Raw genomic sequence first — 20,004 nt, 5'->3', positions numbered from 1 at the left:
TTTCTCATTCTCGGGTGTTTATTTAAACAAAAATTGAAACAGCAGCATGAAAAATAACCATCCCATGGAAGCCAACCACAGATTGTGTTGGAGCTTTTCGTCTTTGCTTATTTTCCAAAGTCAATTAATCAGTGACTCTGATGCCGCATCAGAGTTAAAGGGAAATTGGATCGATTGCCGATCGATGCGAATTATAGGACGTTTTTTTTTACCGCCTGTATTTCGGCTTTGTTCCAGCTGATGCATGACCACAGGTCGATGAAACGGCAGAGAACACGGCATATCGATCGCAATTAGCGTTCCGAGCGGCATTTGACCACACGCAAACTCAATCAGCTGCACGCACGAGCTCTCGGATGCATGCAGCTGCGATGGTACGGTTCATTTCGTTCCACTCGGCCGGAGCTGGCTAATGGATCAATTTACCTTTCCGACTGTCCGACCTTCTCGGGGGACAAATGTGCATCGCGATGAAAACGTACCCCGATGCGAAAAAGGACCTGACTACGGGGAAAACCTTTCGACGCTTGGCTCGATCATGTTGCAATGGCTCGTTTGAATGGGTCGTTTGAACGGGTGGCTCATTTTGGTTGAACAGCAGCTAACAAGTCCCATGGCGAGGTTACTTTATTTCGCTAAAATGTGCATTTCTACAGAATTTGTGGGATAATAAAATATGGAATTACGCCTCATTCCAGTGCGGTTCGGACTTAATAGGCCACGCTACTCATTATTCGCGTTTCCATGGAAATCGTGCAGCAAAAAAAAGAGGCGATATAATAGATTTGCGTGGAATTTGGAATCGGTTGAATTGAATTCCTGCGTACGAAGCGCGCTACGGGAATTAGTGCTTTGCAACCACCGTAACCGCGGCGTGGCACACGAGAAAAAAAACACTGGATTTTGAGCGAATGATGAAAATCGATGCGCTGTGTAGAGTTCGATAATTTCAAAAGATTCGTCCCATTCGCCCTTCGGAAATTCGTTCGATTCATATTCGAACGATTTCAATGGAGGCGCCTGGTCGGTCGCTGGTAAATTGAAGCCATGCTCGCGGGGTGCATCGCTGTTCGCCCCGACGAACGGTATTTTCCCGGCAAAGCATGTAATTTTAACGCGTACGAAACGATCATCCCGCCACATGTAACTCATGCCTGCAACTGTGTCGTGCGCGCGGTGGATTATGCTGCCGCTTTTTACTTACATTCCCCGGAGCGTTTTTCGCCGAAAGGTTGCAATGCCGTATTTGCGTGTTTTCTTTCCTGTTTGCCGTTGTTGCTCAATCGCACTGCGGCTTAACGAAATCTTGTTCCATTCGGTTCGCTGGTGTGGTATTTGGGCTTTTGTGTGCTGTTGAAAAAAAAAATTGGCACAATGCTCATGCACTTGCGCACCATGACGGACGGCTGGTCCGGTCATTCATGTTGTGCTGAAGGAGAGTGTCATTTTTTTTTGATTGAAAAAAAAAACAGAATGATACAACAACACAAATGAAAAGCGACACGAGTACTGGCTGAGCTTAGAGCGTTTTGGTGTGAGCGGGCTCTCGGGCCCGGTTTGCCAGCTGCCACCGGTTTGCGAAAGATGTTCGGACCTAAATCGGATTGAATTGTGGCGGGAACGAGTTGCAGGATACATCAGCACCAACGCCTAACCTTCTGCTTCTCCGCTCGTTAGTGGGCCTTTCTCTGGTACACGGAAACGTCGTGTGATGGCCAAACGACAACATCATCATCACACACGCACACACACACATGCGGATCACATCCTTGCAGGTTGGCACAAGCACACACAGAGGGCACACGGAACACGGAAAAATGATCTTCTCGGTTGAATGTCGAGGATGTCGCATGTGCAGTAGCGTGTCTCGCTCTCGCTTTCCAGAATAGACAGGACAGGATAATCAATTTCGGCTTTGGCCCCATCCGATGCCAAGCGAATGCAACTCCATCATGGGCTTGTGATGTGAGCTTTGTGTTCTTTTTTTTTTTTTTTGATTCGCCAAACTCCCCTCCCGGCTTGCTGGCATATTGTGTGCAACTTGCAGCTGATGTCTTCAATGGCAATCCTTCGGCATCGTGAGTGAGGGCTCGCTTCTTCGGCTTCATTGCGAAAACGAGCATCATCACGCGATCCGTGTAAAGGATGAGGTATCGAAAGGGGTCTGAACTGGGTATCCTTGCTAAAGGGTGAAGGTACCATCCTTCCATCCTTTTAATCCCCCTGCAGAGGGTGAGATTTCCAATCGAGCATCCAATCCCCGAAGACGGATAACCCGAGATATTCGAGATTGGACAGTGGGTGGTCGGGTATATATATGCAAAAAAAAAAAATAAACCGCTTGCCCTCGCCAGTTTGATAGTGCCCACAGTGGACCAGTCCGGATCCGGCTGGAACATCCCTTGAACTCTCTCGCGGGAAGAAAACGCGATTTCGAGGGCCGCCCCCGGGGGGGGGTGAAAAAAAATTATGAAACACGGAAACTCGATGCCACCACGGAACAGAAGTCCGTCCGTTCGTCCGTTCGTTCGCGGATCGATCCAACGTGGCCACCGTCAACCCGCAATGGTGGGTGGATCGGTAAAGGATACGCAGACGAAGGACGAAAGCATCGTATGCTGCTGACGCGCGCGTGTTTCAGGCTCTCCACGAAGGGTCTTCTTAACTCACCCATTCCCAGCTGCTCGTGTGCATCTTGTGACCTTCTTCATCTTTGCACTGTTCTTTGCGTGTCCTGCACACGAGCGCGCGTGTGTGTGTGTGTGAGTGCTGGCCAGTTTCCGGTGGGGCTCGAGTGCGGCGATGCTGCCATCGTATGCTAATGATGGCAAAAATGTAATCTTGCACGTATCGAAATTCAATATGCATGGCGTACGACATCCCCTTGCTTCTTTACGCCGACAAAGAAGCGACTCTCTCTCTCTCTCTCGATTCGATCCGATCCCATCCGGTCATGTCTGGCAGGAACGAGCTTTTGCGGAAGGGTCTTTTGGGCGCAAGGAATAAGTTGAATATTGAAGTTGTGGGCAGAGCTTTGAAAGCGAAGGATGCTCGCCCGAACTCGGTGAGTTGCGTGCCGTAAATTTAATAGTTTCGCCCCGGTGAAATGCCTGCCTTCCGGGAGCGGGAAGTTAGCCAATGTTACCACGCAATAGCGAAAGTGGCTTACCGGGGAGGCTCTTGTTAGCAAACTTTAGCCGTGGCGCTTTTCCTGGGCCACTGGTACGAACGGCCGAACCATCGAATGTGCCGAAACCGGTGCAAACTTTCCATCCCCATATCAATGCCCCGCCAATTGAGCGGCGCAGTTAGTGATAGTTTTCTTCATAAGCCGAATGAATTCCAGCATCCGGCGATGGCAGTCTTGTCGATCGAAGTTGCACCACCATAAATCAACGGCACGTTATCGAACTCCTGGGGGCAACCTGAGCACTGGCACAGGGCCCCAATAAGCCGGCCCGTGGCCATGTTTGTGAGGTCTTGGCGCAAAATTGCATTGCGAATGGCGTATGTCTTTTTCGGGCGTGTCCTTTAGCGGGAAAGCCCTTTTCACCGACGAATGCAACCGCGTCTCTTAACCGTTCTGCTCATAATTACAAAACTCCGCCATTTGGACCACCGGCGGGCTGGAAAATTGCAAACACCACCGTATGGGTGGTATAACGGGTTGTACAGGCGAAAACTTTAGCAATTTTTCATCCCCAGCACGAACCGGCCACCCCGGGGTGAGAATCCATTATCCTGCGCGAGTGTGAGCACAGGAGCGGCTTTATATATGTGTGTATGTATTTCAATATGCGGTGCATACAATTTTCCCATTTAAGTGCTCATTCGAACAGCTTCTCGGCGAGAACAAAAACAGCCGCATAATCTGCTTTCAATGGTGATCCGCTTTCGCAACATAATGAAAGGTTTTCGTTTAAACGGAATTGGCCATCGGTTCCACAGAATGGATGAGGTCAAGAGAGCCAACTGGTTGTGTATGGTTAGCCCGTGTGGTTAGATATGTTCTTCATATGGGGAGTAGTTAATTTTTTCGCTCTCTCTTTCCCTCCTCGTGAGGGACGGCAGGCGATCTCTGTGATTGATCGTAACAAAACGCCATCATCACCGGCCCTTGCGTTGTGTGTGCTCTTCTAATGAGCTTCGACGCGCCGGCACGTATCATATAATAGTGAGCCACCAGGCGCCTCCATCGGGCACCTTCACCAGTCACGTGCCACCGAAATGGGACACGAAATAATTACTTCCACCGTCCCGGGGGGGTGGGAGAAAAGACAGTAAACACAACGCTTTCCATGGTTCGCCCGGCTGGAGGTCGCTGACCTAATCTTCTCAAGGCTCCCACCCAACAATGGCGCCCGGGCGTCCAGCAGACGAGCCCCTTTTTTCGGTGACTTTGTGTGTGTGTGTGTGTTTGCTGTAGCCGTGCTTTTTTGGGGGTTGTGAAATTAAGTCACACGCGTTTAGCTCCCGCCTGCGTGTGGTTTGCGCGCGTGTGAGCGGTAATTTTCTCGAATTAATAACACATTATGTGGTGCCGTCGTGTGGCGCGTGGCGTGTGCTGCCGATAAAAGTTCACGGTGGCTAGCGATATCTTCACGCTTTATCAAACGCCGCTCGCGTGCTCCGCGCGTGGTTCAGTAAATAATCAACCAATTTATCAGCGCTGTAACCACACACACACACGCACGCACGCACGCATAAAGTTTGTCTGATTCGATTGACACGAAATCAATTTATCCCCATCAAATTAAGGCACGCAAAGCAGGTGAGAGAAAGAGCGAGAGTGAGTTGATGTGGCGCTGGGTGAACTAGGAAAAAAGGTACTCGAAACCGTTGAGCGAGAGAGAACAACGAGTGCGTGTGTGGGTGGGATGTCCTTTTTTTCCTTTCTTTCTTTGCTTCAGCTTTTGCTTTTATCCCTCGCCCATCAACTGCACGCTGGGTGATGAAATATGCTTCCCGGCTCGTTATTTGCGTTCTGGAGGAAAGATAAACCGACCGTTCCGTTGGATGCCCCACCACCCACCCATCTGCCCTTTCCGCTGGCACGAAGTCCCGGTCAAAAATCCCGGGAGGGCAAAAGTGCTCCCGTTCGTTCCGGCATTTTCGGTTAATGTGTTTCGTACTGGTGGAATGGAATTTTCGTTCCTCGGCGGCAGCGGTTTCGGCGTGCGGTTTTTTTTCTCTCTTGTGCCTTTTTTTTTTTTTTTTGGGGAAAAGTTTAACCAACGTCCCTTCTTCCCGGGAAAGGGGGCTAAGTAGGTGGGATGATAGTAGGTGGGTGGTATGCCCTAGGATGAGGCCACCCGGCCAGGGGTAGCTCGTGCAGCGCGTCGGTACAGATATGTGCTCCCCAATTTCTCAATTTTTCCACCTTCACGGTTCACTAGACGGAGTTTTTTGTCCCCGTCCACCAGCGGGAGGATAAAAGGGCACAGCAGCAGCCGGCACGGTGGGGATGGGAATTGGGCTGAAATGTTTTAAATTGCGAAGGAAAAGCCGATGGAAATGGTGGCGTTTCTATGGTGGGGCGGTGTTGTAGAGAGTGAAGAAGGTACGCAATAATCATAAAAGAAAAACAAACTCCCGTTACCGCTTCATGCGCATCCTGTCTGTTACGCTCCTTTCCGTACATACACACACACACATACGTTCAAAGATCGTTGCTTGAGAGCGAGAAAGAGAGAGAGAGAGAGAAGACCAAACGACAACAGGGTTCGCGCTACATCAAAGGACGGTTTCCCGAGACCGTGCCAGCAAAAGCGAACGTTTGCAAACAAAGCTCGTCTGGTGTGGTGGATGCGACTGGAAACAGGATAAGAGAGAAAAGGAGAGAGAAATGTATAGGGAGAAAGAGAGAGAGAATATACTGCTGCTTCCGTGCCACTTAGAACCGGTCGAGGAGCCCGGAAAACACGAGCCGGTTGGTCGGTTTGTTGGGTGGCCATATTTCGAACCGAACTTGGGCTGGACCGGCTTTAGGACCACGTATTTCGCTCCCGCAATGTATGTGTGCGTGTATGTGCGAAATTTGTTTTTTTCATTACATTTTTTTTTCTTCCATTACCGCGCGTACAGGATATATCTTTGCGAGATCGGCTCAAAAACATTCACCATTACAGCCTGCAGGATCATGCCTTGGTGATGGTGCTGAAAGTTGGCTTAAAGTTGGAAACGTTTAAACTTTTCGGTACGCACTTTTCCTGCACGTTTCGGGCACGCTTGGGCGCCTTGTTTACGCTCGCCGCTTTGCATGATCGGTGAAGTTTTCCCGCTGAACGACGACCATCGACCACACAGCAATCCCGCACTTTAAATGAATCTCCCGCGGAGACGTGATTGGGCGAAACGGGCGCAAAGGTTTTTGGCCGATTGGCGACAATGTAAGGTAGGTGGCTGTGCAGCAGCGGGGGGATAAAAACGTTCGTTAAAACAAAAAAAAAAGCAACAACAATCCCTCGGGTTTAAATCGCATGCTAAGCTCCGTGCCGTGCTAACGAATCGAAGCAAAGCACACGGGAAGGAACACGCGAAAGCGGCGGCAACCGCCCACACCAAAAAGGGGTTGCTGTTTTGGGAAAACTTCTCATGGGGCGGTAGGCGGTAGGTGGTACGGGCAGAATGGGGTTAATTCCCCTTTGGCCAGCCGAGAAAGAGCAGCCGAGCAAGCCGAACAAAAAAAAAATGGACGACGAGCCTTCGACCGAATCGACCTGGTTAGCTGGGTTTGGTTGTGCTGCCGGAGAGCATCGATGGAGGCGCCCGGTGTTTTGTACCAAAGTTGCGAATATTTCGCCAGTCCCGTCGGAAAAACATCGCAAAAAAAAAAAAACAAAACCGGTGGCTATTTTTAGCTCCAGGTTCTTCTTCAAAAGCACCCTAATTTTCGGGCATTTTGCCCGATTCTCTCTCTTTCGGTGCCTCTCTCACTCGCTTGTCGTGTTTGCCGCTTATGTTCCGATGCACCTTCGTCCACGACACAAAACACATTCCTGCGTGTCGTCTCTCGTTCTCTCTCTCTCTCTCTCTCTCGCCGTTTACCTGATTATTGATGTTTTCACCCCCCGCTTGGGAGCTTTTGCGACGTGGAAGGAGAACCACCAGGAGGTTGGCCGGGGATCGTTGAAGGTTAGGGTTACTGGAAAGCGAAGGTCATGTTCTGCGCTCTCCTAGGGCCACCCAACCGGCCATATTTGCTTGCGAACACGTCCTCTCTCTTCCCAGAAAGAGAGAGAGAGAGAGAGTGCGAGATCAAGAACGTGTGCCTATGTTGCTAATCAGGCCGGTCTCTCCCGGTTTCGAGCGGCGGTGGCGGCCTGTTGCCCTAAACTGAAATCGTCCCTTCTTGCGATAATGCGCGCCCCACCGTTTTGTGGTTTCCTCGAACGCGCGTGCTATTCATAGCGCTCCGGGTTTTTATCCCGGCATCCTGGAGAGGGGGACCATTTGGTGACCCATCCGTGACCCGGGGAAAAGCACACGCCGACGGCGCGATCGATCGTGATGTTGTGTGTTTTTTTTTGTTTCGTTTTCGAAAGCCCGTCTTAAAATATTAGCTCCATGTTTGGAGCATCTCGAGCCGAAACGTGGGGCCCGCTAACCAAGGTCAGAGGGGGATAACAACAAGCCCGGGTGGGTGGATCGTTAATCAAATGGAGAGATTTCTCGAATGCCTCGCATGGTGCGCTCGGGTTCTAAAAATACGCCACACAAATTAGACGGTATTAGAGTGCTGCAAGCGACCTTTGGGACATTGGATTGGTTAGTTCTTTTTGGGAGGGAAAAAAAACATAATATACAGGCACACAAGCAGCTTTCTAACAATCTCGAAGGGCTCGATCAGAGGGCTCGATTTCTTCCAATCGATCGCTAATTGAATCGGGAAGTTTTTGGCAACAAACCGCGTTTCCGGTTGCGCTTTTCACCGAATCAAACATGGCAACCAGCATATATATTTCCCCTCCCCCAAAAAGGTTAATTTTGTTGTGCCATTGTGCGTGTTTCCATCCCGAAGGAAGCTGTTGGCCTTGGTACGGGGGAGCCACTCGGTGTATCCTTTGTGCCGTAGATAACCGCGCGGCGCATACCTTCACACGATACCGACGATGTATGTCGGTATGCTGAGGTTCTTCGCGCGGGAAAAAAAAAGAAACAAAATTGTTCAAATGTACCCAACTGCAGCGGCATGAGCGAGGAGCAATCGCCCGAAATTCCGTAATTCCATTTGTAGCGCCGAAATTCATTTTCCTCGCCCGCTCAGCCCTTTTCAGGCCAATCGCAAATGCAACGCCGCCGTATGTGGGTGTGGGGTGTCGGGCGTGTTTGCAATATCCTCTTTTGTAAAGCTCTCTCTCTCTCTCTCTCTCTCTCTCTCTCTCTCTCTCTCTCTTTTTCCATTCCTTTCACCGTACCTTTACGGGGAGCTGCCCCTCGGTACCGGTGTAATAATGTGCCAGGAAATTTATTTTCCCGACAGCACGAGCGGGTTGAGCAGCCATTTCACCGTGGGTAAGTGGGAGGAATACGCCACCCCCCTACGAGTGGAAAGCTCACCCAGCCTGGATGCCTGGATAGGGGCATGAAACTGCACAATATACATTTCGGGTTGTGTAAGTGTAGGATTGTAGGATTTTTCCGATACCTTTAGTTCGCGGAACCACCGTATTCCTGCACCATCCTGTTACTGGAAAAAGGGGGGTGCTTTTTTTTTTTGGGCTATCGGGAAACATTTTTCCACAGCGTATACCATCTCGTACTCGTGGGTGGGTGGGAAGAATGGCATTTTTGTGTGTGTGTTATTTTTCCAGAGGGCTCGTTTTCTTTTCAAATTGATTATTGTGCTATAACATCTACAGCAGAAAAGAAAGAAAAAGAAAGAGGATGAGGCTGAATATGGGCAGCTTAAAAATGGGTGTATTAACTGTGTGTTCATGTTTGCGTACAACATTCTAAAAGTATTCGTTACATTCAGACAGCAAGAAATAGTGAAAATGGGAAGCTCAACACGAACTAGCGTGATTGTTTTTCCACGCCACATCGCTATTTAAATCAGTTTACTCAATGATTTATATTCTTGAATAATCGTGAAAATGGAAAGCTTCAAATAGCCAAATGGATACATTAAATAATCTACTTTGGCTATAAAAATCGTAAGCTTCAAACAAACACCCCATTGTTGTGTAAATCAGTACATTCAGTGGTCTACAATGATAGTGAAAATCGCCACCTTCAAACAGGAGAGACACCTCATTGCGACATAAATCGATATATATATATTCAACGATCACAGATGACAGCTTTTCCAGCGGGTCTGAAAATAAATGCCTCGTTTTCCACGAAACTCCGTCACCACATCAACGAACCCCCGACGGCAACTATTAATTCGGCGGTGCGCTCTGTTAGCGGCTGTCATTTGTTGTGGAGCGGACACACGCAACAAAAAGGACCTCATTACATAATGCGCACCGAAAAGCTCGTTTCCATTTCCACCTTTTTCCCATCGCGTTCACCGGTGTGGATCTGTTTTCAAGCCACCCAGCGGGTTGTTGTCGTTTGCCATTGTTGTACCACCCGCGGCAGTGAATTTCGGTGTATGTGTGCTTGTTCTCTTTCTCTCTCTCTCTCGCTCTCTCATTCACTCACTCTCTCTCTCGTGACGTTGCACGTGTACTGTGGGAGCTTACCTTTCTGGTGGTTGGTGAATTGGGTTTTCTGCTGCGTTGTTTTTCCTTTTTTACTAGCGAGTGTGCCGAACTTTCCTTGCGGCGAAAAATCGACTCATTTCCACGCTCGTACGCTGTTCCACCGTTGTCCTGCCACAGGCCGGAAGCCGGATCCTGGCGTGTTCTAGGCTAGGCGTGTTGTCCTGCAAACTCTGTTGCACCACGCGTGGCGGCATGATGTTGTGAAGAAGGGAGAGGATGGTGGAGGGCCGCTAGGTACCGGCTTCCATGTGGATGCACTTCCTCTAGGCCTAAGGTCTTAGGCACGCTAACACACGGTAAGGATGCACACGAAATGCACACGCATGGCACACGCACGACGTTTTGTGTTGTTTGACGCTTTCACAACCAGAATGGGATTCAAGCACACACTGACACACACTGACACACACACGCGTAGAGGTTTGCAAATTTACTGATGCAAATTTACCGCTGCTGCAGCAGGATGGCGAAAGGCGTCGAAAACGGAGAGCAAAGTGGTTCGAATCGTAAGGGTTTCGTGAAGGAGAGATGGGTTACTTTTTCGTTATTTTTTTCCGTCTGCTCGATTCGTCTTCCCTGGCCGGGGAAAAGTGCCCTCCTGGGTGTTTTGTCTCCTGGTATCGGTTGCCTGAACACACACACACACACGCACAACAAAAAACACCGCAAAACAATGCGCGAACAACGAAGAAATTACCTGACGACGGGCTGCGATGCGAGTGCGAGATTAAAAAGTGGCACTAAAACTGCGAAAACGGGAAACGAAAGAGAAGGTAAGGTAAGAATGGAAAGCGAATGCGTGCGGAAATGGTGCTCAAAAGGGAAATCAATGGAAAACGGTCGAACGGGGCGAGTAATTGAAGGAAAAAGGGATCAAATCATCTACTCTCGAGGAACTCGGCGCCACCTTCCAGGACATTCGTCAACGCTTTTCCTTTGGGCCTGGAATCCTAAGAAACAATCGCAGTTTTGCGTAGGAGTTTTTTGTTGTCGCGGTATGATTCGTTACATCGAACGGACGTGTGTCGTTGGTGTGGGTGCGTGTTTTTCTTCCGCTTGTCCGAGCCTGAGATGATGTCGCGTTGGTTCTATTTTCTGCTGCCAGCATGCCCAGGAATAACGAACGTGCAGCAGGAGGAGAAGGAAAGAAAATGGGAGAAAAACCCTCCCATCGAAGGAATAAAAGGCGCGCTTGAAGAAAAGGTCCTTTCTGAATGGATGGGATATCGATTGGTGCTATTTTTTTTCCTTCGTCGTTTGTTGTCATTTCCTTCCAGCAGCGTTTGCGGGTCGGTCAAAGCACACCTAGCAACCAGAGGCTATTGCCATGGCGATCGTCCTGTAGTGTAAGCACGCTAGCGGAGCTTGCTTGAATGGCGTCTTCGCGATGGCGTATTTGCGTTTTAACGTTAGTTTTCCTGCCCAAAAAATGGGCTTTGCAAAACAACATTCCATTATTTTAGCAGGTAAAAATGACACCCAACCGATTGACAAACTGTATATTAATATATCCGTCTTTTTGTTTTCATTACCATACAGGTGTTTGAATTAGAAAGCTATGTCGGAGCGCAGATGGAAGCCCCTGATGGAAAGCGGACCTGGATGAGCTAAAGGCCTGCGCCTGGTTTGAAGACGACACACGCACGCACATACACAGCCACCGCTGCAGCATTTGCATTCCATCCGAAGGACGAACGGCGCGTGCACGTGTTGCCCCGGGCAAATGGGCTAGAGCCAATGCCAAGATCCATTTTCCCGACGGAATCATCTCCCCCCTTGGATGGCGGTGGTGGAGGCGCATGCACACGAGTTCTCCCCCCCCCCCCCCCCCATTTCAAACACGCGAGAAGAAGCAGGACACTGGGAAGGTCACTATTATCGGTTAAGTCGGTCGATAAACAGGAGACCCTCGGTCGAATGCGCGCTAGCTGGACATACACACGAACGGAACACGGCCACAGGAACGGAGCGCAGGAAGCAGGATACACACCGTGCAAGCGTTATCTTCTTCTGTACAAACACTCACACACACACACACACACTTCAACGCTGCTGCACTCCAGCTTCAACGTCTGCAATGTAAGCCTTTTATTTGCGAAAGCAGTATCCCTAAGCACGAGCCTTCTAACTTAGCAGCTTGTTGTGATTTTCTTTTTAGCACCAAGCTGCGATGCAAGCGATGAAAAATCCAGCAACCCACCATAGACAACAAGCGCACTTTCCACCACGCGGGCATGGAGAATTAGCCACGGAATTACGGCCCACATCGACCCTGGCGAGAGTGATGACGCTGCGGTTCGATACCCGGCAACACAACCCGTTCGGAAGGACCGACTCACGAGAGCGCCAAAGGAACGAAGCTTGTCCAAAACGCGCGTCCAAAGAACCGCCGGAAGCCCATGTCACTGGTTTACCCCAGAGCAACTCGCCCGAACGCCCGAGCACACCGTCACAGTTTTCCCGATGGTTTCCCGATGGTTTTCACCGTGGCACACAAAAACGCCCACACACACACACGGGGTAGAAGGATCACACAGATTGGGGGTGGGATGATAGGCGAAAGGGCGTGAGAGACGAGCGGCGTCTGTAGTAGTAGTAAGAACCAGCTGCAACGGTTGCAAGGTTCTCCAGCACAAGCAGCAGCAGCACCAGCAGCACCAGCACCAGCAGCAACACCAGCAGTAGCAGCAGAACAAGAGCAAGGATAGTATAGTTTACCGTGCGTGCAGACAGACCCGTAGCACGTGGTGGTTACGTCTACGACAACCGCCTACGCACTGCACTCGGTCGCTGGTTGTACCTCGCACAAAACTCTCTCCGATGGTGTTTTTCGGGCTTCCTTTAGCTTTCTTTTCCTGTCTTTTTTTTTGTTTGAAATTTGTATCCTTCTGGCGCTCGGTTCGCGTTCGGGCGCGCGAATCCTGCTCGCTCGCGGATCGATTCTGGGGGCTCGTATCGCGCGCTTATGTCTCTCTTACTCTCTCTCTCTCTCTCTATTTCTCTCTCTCACACACACACTGTCTCTCTTTCTCGTGAGGGAAGCTAGCGACTCTCCGGTGCCTGTGCTTTCGGGAGTGAAGATTTCACTTTCGGTTCGGCACATAACCTCCCCCCGGGAGTTTTCCCGCTTCCACATCCTTGGGAAGCGATGCCAGCGCTGTGTGCGCTGTATTTGTGTGTGTGTGTGTTCTACGACCAACGGTCGGTGTAGCGTAGCGTGGCTGGCTCCAGCTGGCTGACCATCCGGTACGGGATTGGGTCTCGCGCTTCCACACACACACACACATATAAGATGTTCGTCCTGCCGCTGCTGGAGGCACTAGAGGTTGTATGTGTGTTAGAAGGCATCGATACAAGCTTCTTCAAATTATCCTTCCCATTTTGTCATCCTCGACGTATTTACATCGATCGAGCTGGTGTCTCTCTTTCTCTCTCCCTGGCTGGAGCTTTTATGTGCAGCTTTCTCACCACGCTCGCGCGCGCGTGTGTGTGTGTGTGGAGGGGATTTTTTTTTCACATGCAAAACCCGGGAAAACGCGCACACACTAGCGCACCACTGGGCGCCTCCATCGCAGCAGGCCGGGTGAAGAAAGCAAGCAGAATCATGGCCTGCCTCGATGCCCGAACCGTAGTCCGGCATCTGTTTGGGTGTTGCGCGCTCTTCTTCCCGTATTCCGTTCACTTCCGTATTTCCTGCCCCCCCCCCCGCGTATCACCGGAAGTGGCGTGTTTTGTTCCGATTAGAACGCTTCCCATCCCACTATTCCCTGCAGCGGAGGCTGCAAGGACGCTGATACTGCGCTATCGGTGTCCTTGCCGGTGTTGGGGCTTCGAGCTCTCGACCCGGCAACGTTGCTGCTGCTGCTGGTGCTGTTGCTGGTGGCCATCGTCTGCAGGCTTTCGGGTGCTTAGGTAGATGATAGATCGGTTGGGTCCCGGGGATTTGGGCGCGAGAACTGAGTCCACCGGTGCGCGATTGGGACGACGAGCAATTGCATTCGAATGTACGTTATTTCTATTAGCGCGCTTGTTTAGGAGGCGAAAAAAGGGCTCCTTGTGGGAGGCTTAGACGACCGTTAATTAGCATACTTTTCCTTTGGCCAATAACCGCCAGCCAGTCCTGCTCGGGCTGCATCTGTGATGCCTTGCGTTCGTTAGGAAAGCTATTTTGCGGTGCGTGCATTAGCACTAAGTGCTGTTTCGGCGGTGAAACATAAGCCCTTTTGCTAGGCGAGAGGAACAACGAAACACAACCCCCAGAAAGCGGCTCGTTTTAGGTGAGAGGGCTTTTGCGTTTACTGAAAAAGGCGGAAAACCCCTTCGCCCGTGCGCCAAACAACCGCACTCCTGGGGGGGCGGGAAAAATGATTAATACCGTCCGCGATGGGCCTGCACAACCGACCCAAGAGACAGTTGCGAGTAAATTACGATGATTTAAGTGCCAAAATACGGCACCAAAATGGGTCGCAGCCCTTCGAAATGCACGCGATACCTCACGGCACCACAAACGGTAGTAAAAACAGTCGTATAAAACAGAGAGAGAGAGAGAGAGAGTAGGCTAAGGGGAGTTTTCTTCTAATTTTCCCAAATGGACGCACTGATATCGTGATCGGGGCTGCCGTTCCTACACCAAGTCCATGCTTTTCCCTTTCTTTTCATCGCCCCAAGCTCATTTTCCCATCGCTCACAGGTGGCACTTTCATCGCGGCATCTTTAAAAAAAATACCATCCGAACAGCCCATTAAAAGTGCGCTGAAACACAACGCAAAAGAGTTTATATTTTTGGGTTTTTTTTTTTGAACGCGCAATAAATCAAACACAAGTCGCTTTCTTTACGCCTATTTATTGTTATTTTTATTCACCGAAAGAAACAACGGCAATAAGCCGCGCACGCGTGCTACGTAACGGTACTTATCGTAACGTAACGGTAATTAGCGTAAACACCGAGCGCCACACGTGCGCGCGCGCTCGTGCACCCGAAGGCCTAAGCCCACCCACACACACACACACCGGTGCGCTCGGCTCATCGGCGCGGCCCGCTTAGCCACGCCCTTCGCAAAAGTGACAACCTGCTGAGATTCCTGCGCTCCTGTTACTTCACGGGCCGAAGCGGCGTTTTTGGCGATAAAATTTTCGATCGCTCAAAAACGTTTTTGGCGTGATCTAACCGCGTTTTCTTTTGTGCCATCATTCGTGTCGCGCGCGTCGGGCGTCGGGTGAGCGCAATGGGATGGTGAGCGCTTTAATCGGATTATAGGCAGCATTACAGGCGTTCGGCTTATCGGCGCGGCCTGCTTAGCCGCGCCCACGGCGCAGCGCTCGCAAAAGTGACAACCTGCTGAGATTCCTGCGCTCCTGTTACTTCACGGGGCGAAGCGGCGTTTTTGGCGATAAAATTTTGGATCGCTCAAAAACGTTTTTGGCGTGATCTAACCGCGTTTTCTTTTGTGCCATCGTTCGTGTCGCGCGTCGGGATGTCGCTTTAGCAATGTGATGGTGAGCGCTTTAATGGTATTATAGTGCTTGGTCGAGGGTCATCAACACGTTGAAAAAATGCAAAATAATTAGCCGTTTGTTGTTTTTTTTTGCTCTTTTTTATTGCGCGTTAATTGGGGCCCTTTTCCTCGCTGTTTTCCCCGTGTTTCCCCAACCGTTTCGTTCGTGGATTATGTTATTTTTCTTTCCAGAGCCGCTTCATTGAAGGAGCGTGTTTTTCTTTCCCGTACCTTCGTCCTTATGGTTCGGCACCGGCGGATCCTTCGAAGGACACTCGAAACATCGAAATTGCTGCCCCGTGCGCGCCAGAATGGGGCAGATTTTAGCGTTCAAGCTCATGTTTCGAGTGGCAATCGGGCGATTCATTGGGCACTCTACGGGCACCGAGTTATATTAACCGTCTGCTACTACTACTCACCAAAAGCTGCAGCTTCCCGAGGTTCGGATGTAACGTTTTTCCATCGGAAAAGCTGAAAATCGGATGTTCGGATGTGCGCTTATGCTCTCGCGGAGCGGAGAAAAAGCACGGCACGTGAAGCGAATGCGAGCGGGAGGAGAGAAAACACATTTTCATGCGCTGGGGGAGGGGAGGGAGGGGACCAATTGCTCTGGCTTATCGAAAATTAAATTTCAAATCGGATTATAATCAGCATTTTAATAAACATTGTGCATTTGCGTAGCAAGGAGAGGGAGAATGGTGAGCGTTGGGAAGGGGGAAAGCTGGCTTCGGGGGTTTCCATTTGGAATTTCCCGGTGCCATCAGTCATTCTGGGGGAAATTTGAAAGGGTGGGAAGGACAGAGAGCGGATTGGGGCCAATATTTATGCATACTCAATCAAATCAAAGTCGAAATATTAGTGAGGGTTATGTTTTCAAAGAGATTTATTTAGAAACACGTATATTCTTTTCACATTTGTACATAACAGCTTGATTAAAAACAGTGTGGCTTTATCAGAATATATTTATTAATGCGTTTAAGTACATGTTTAAGGCTATTCAGATTTATTTATTGTCCTCAACATAAGCATAAATATGTATCACATAACTGCAACATTAAAAACACAGGTTGTCGGCAAAATACGATAGATGGCAGCACTAGCGCAGTGGCTGCGTCCGGCGAGTCTACAGAAACGTACGCAGCCATGCTTTTGACAGCTATTCGAAATTCGAGCACGTTGCCATCAGGGCCAGCCATCGAATATGGCTCAGAGAACAGCCGCACGTGACGCAGCCTAATCAATGACAGACGCTCAGCCTATGTCTATCCAAGCATCGTTTGACATTTCGCAAGGGAACGAACGGGAACGACCGCTTGTTTTATATTTGATAGGATTTTTTTTCGATGAAATATTCCCCCCGCCACTTACTTGTTGTCATTCGCTGCGTTAAATAAAAGTTTCCAAGGGCACTGTTGTTGTGGGTTTCGCGTCGGCAAACGGGGTGTTGATAGGTAGTGTTTGAGCGCGCCGGGACAGCGGACAGCGCCGCAGCTATGGAAATCTCCATCGACGGCGACGAGACGCTAACAACGTACGGGCTCGCCTCATCCGCCGCGATCGGTTCCAGTCGTCTTAGTTTCGAAAATAACGTCTCCTTTGAGCTGAGTAAGTCAGCACCACCCGGTCAGCAGCAGCCGGTTGCTCCGATCCGGCCATGTCGATCGCTGATGATGATGATCTTCTGTTGTTTCTTGTCCATTGTTTCCCGTAGACCGCAAGAAACGCCGCATATCTGGTGTTGCGTGCGACAGTGGGGCCAGCGAAACGGTGCACGATGGAAATATCAGCACGGAGTCGTATGCTTCGGGCACCACAACCTACACGACCAGCATCGCCCAGAGCCCGTGGGAAACGCGTCGCGTAAAGGCGGACCTAATTGAGGCACAAACACGGGTATGGAACTGGCTCTGGCCACCCCTTCGAACGATGTTCTAATGTACGCGAAATGTTTTCATGCTTCCCCGTTCTAGATTACGCTTCTGAAGAAAGAGCTCGAGCATCTGAACACCGAAATGGCCACCACACAGTTGCGCAACCAACACAAGGTGTCTTCGCTGGAGCAAGAGGCGACGTTTAACGGGAAGAAGTTGGCCGATCTGGAGAAACATCTACAGGTGGTGCGAAAGCGCGAGCACGTAGCCAAGGAGGAGTTGGTGAAAACGCGCAACCAGTTCACGCAACTCAAACAGGTGGCGGACGATCGGCAGTTCGAACTGCGGCAAGCACTGAAGCGGATGGAGGAGAAGTACGACTCAGAAACCGGCGAGCTCAACACGGAGATCCGCGACCTTACGTCACAGGTGACGGATCTGGAGCAGCAGCTAACACTGGCACAGGACGAGCTGGACACGACGCGGGAAATCAACGACACGCTGCAGGCGAAAGCGGACGCGTTCGATCGGACGAAGCGCGAGTTGGAGCAAACGCAGGACAGGCTGGCGGAGGCGGAATCACGCGTGAAAACCCTCGAATACGAAGTCGGCAGCTACGAGGACTGGAAGAACCTATCGAAGGTGTCCTCGGCTCGGTTGTCGAACGCAACCGAGATCGAGAGGGAAAACGTCCGGCTAAAGGAGCAAGTGACGAATCTGCAGGACCTAATCGGGAACAAGCTGCTGCTGGAGGAACAGGTGTCCGGCTTGCAGACCCGCCTGGAGCAGTTCGAGCAAAAGGAAGCGCAAACGGCGACACTGGAGTTGCGGGTGAAGGAGCTTGAGCAGGAGCTCGTCGACTGGCAGCAGCTCGGAAGGGACTACTCGTCGAGCGGGACGACCACAACGACCCCGGCGTCTATGCGCAAACACATCCAGGAGATCCTGCAGAAGGACGTGGTGCTGGCGAGCGAACAGTCATCGGCTAAGACGGAGAAGAGCCAGATCCAAAGCCGCATCGATGAGCTACGGTGTGAGAACGAGCTGTTGAATGGACACTTGGCCGATTACAGACGCGCCCAGGAAGGGCTCCAGAACATCGTGCATCGAGCGCAGAAGAAGCTGAACCTGGTCACCGGAGAGCGCGACTATCTGAAGCAGCTGCTGGAAAGCTACGAGAACGATCTTACGAGTAAGTGAAAGCGTACTGGGAGTAATGAACGACGATCCGCTAACGTTTTGTGTTGTTTGCAGTTAACCATTCCGTTGTGGGCGGCGAAAACGAGAAAAAACACCTGCGAGCGCGTATTGATATGCTTGAAAAGACACTGACCGGGTACAAGGATCTCTGCCAGAAGCAGGAAGCCGAGATACAAGCCGACAAGCTGATCCCCGACATTAGTAAGTGGAAACTGGCTAGATTAGGGCTTTACGGGATTAGAATACAATGAATTTGTTTTGCAGGTTTCGTGTTAACGTCCGAGCGGTACGAAAAACTGCGTAAAGAAATCGACGAGCTGCGAATGGACAACGAGCGACTTAAACGCCGCAAGGATGAGCTAGAGCTGGAGGTAGAAAATCTAACGCTCCGAGCAGAAATCAAGGGCTCATCGGACATGCTGATCCGGTTCCGCAATAGCCCTGCGCTCGAAGCATTCGAAGCGCATGATGCCAACACAGCGAAGCTAATGGCGGAGATCGAGCGGTTGCGCCTTCGCGTGCGTCACCTACAGGAGGCAAATGACGATCTGACGGAGTGTCTGAACAACACGGACGAAACGGGCAACATAACGGCAAAGATGCAAGAGTTCTCTGACCTACGCCAGCAGCTGAAGGATCTGCAAGCCAAGTACGACCAGCGGAAGGAGCTCTTTCAGCAAACGTCGGAGGACTTCCGCTCGGTCGTGAACCTGCTGTTCGGCTACAAAGTGGACCGAATCAGCGCCAACTACTTCCGGCTGCGAAGTCAGTACGCGGAGGCGCCAGACGAGTATCTTAACTTTGCGCTAGCCCCGGACGGCAGCATGTTAACGTTGCTGGAGTCGGAATACGCCGCATCCCTGCGGGAACTGGTCGAAACGCAGTTCAAGACGCACAACTCGATTCCCGTTTTTCTGAGCTCGCTTACGGTCGAGTTGTTCAACCGAACCACGATGACGGTTCGGTACTAGCCAGCCAGAAACCCAGCCAGCCGGGGGGAAAAACTCTCCTTCCAGCAATGGGTCGATCTAAAAATGCGAACTACGTGTAAAGGAAGGAAGGGATTGTAACATAGGAGCGATGGAATGGAATCAGGAAAACAATAGTGTAACATTTGCAAAGCGAGCGATATCGCTTGGTATGTACACCGAATGAGAATAAACGATCACTGACTGTTCAGTTGCGCAAGAATAACAGATAACTTTGTTGTTTCTTCGGATATCGTCAAAAGCACCTTCTTCGGTCGCACATCCTACCATTATCGTCCTTGGTGATCTGTTTTCTTTTCCTTCTGGTTTGTTTTATTTGGGTCTCGCGGCTTGGGCTCGGTAACTGTGGAGCCTTTACCGCCGTGCAATCCGCACACTTATTGGAACCATCATATCTTGCGTCCGGACACGCGCACACTTTAGAACGTTGTGGACTTGTGACGTTGTTCGTGAAAAGAAGATAAGTGGCAGATTCGTTTGCTAGTCGGTTGTAAACCGATCGGAACACATCAACCCGTTCAATGGAACTTCTAATGCCAATTGGTTCCAGTTGCAATGTTGGATTTACTTTTAGATGAGTTCAAACAGCCCTATCATGCCCCATCCTATTTGCTATCGCTTTCGATCGTGATTTCAATTATCTCTTTCTCTCTCTCTCTCCGATCAATCCGTTCAGGCGATTCGGATGTGATGTTCCTGCAACATCATCACGGAAATAAGTATCTACTCTGCTGTTCAC

General features: G+C 50.5%; 1 protein-coding gene across 1 annotated transcript; it reads left to right on the top strand.

The window, feature by feature from the left end:
- The first annotated feature begins 16,560 nt into the window (after positions 1-16,560).
- Positions 16,561-19,438, top strand: LOC128723347 (mitotic spindle assembly checkpoint protein MAD1-like). Its single transcript, XM_053817076.1, has 5 exons — positions 16,561-16,810; positions 16,917-17,098; positions 17,176-18,268; positions 18,331-18,477; positions 18,541-19,438. Exons 1-5 carry the CDS (start codon positions 16,699-16,701, stop codon positions 19,245-19,247), a joined length of 2,241 nt encoding a protein of 746 aa, XP_053673051.1. The 5' UTR covers positions 16,561-16,698; the 3' UTR covers positions 19,248-19,438.
- The last annotated feature ends 566 nt before the right edge of the window (positions 19,439-20,004 follow it).

Source organism: Anopheles nili, chromosome 3 (assembly GCF_943737925.1).
Source record: "Anopheles nili chromosome 3, idAnoNiliSN_F5_01, whole genome shotgun sequence".
Lineage (NCBI taxonomy): Eukaryota > Metazoa > Arthropoda > Insecta > Diptera > Culicidae > Anopheles > Anopheles nili.
This window is presented reverse-complemented; position numbering and strand designations above follow the sequence as displayed.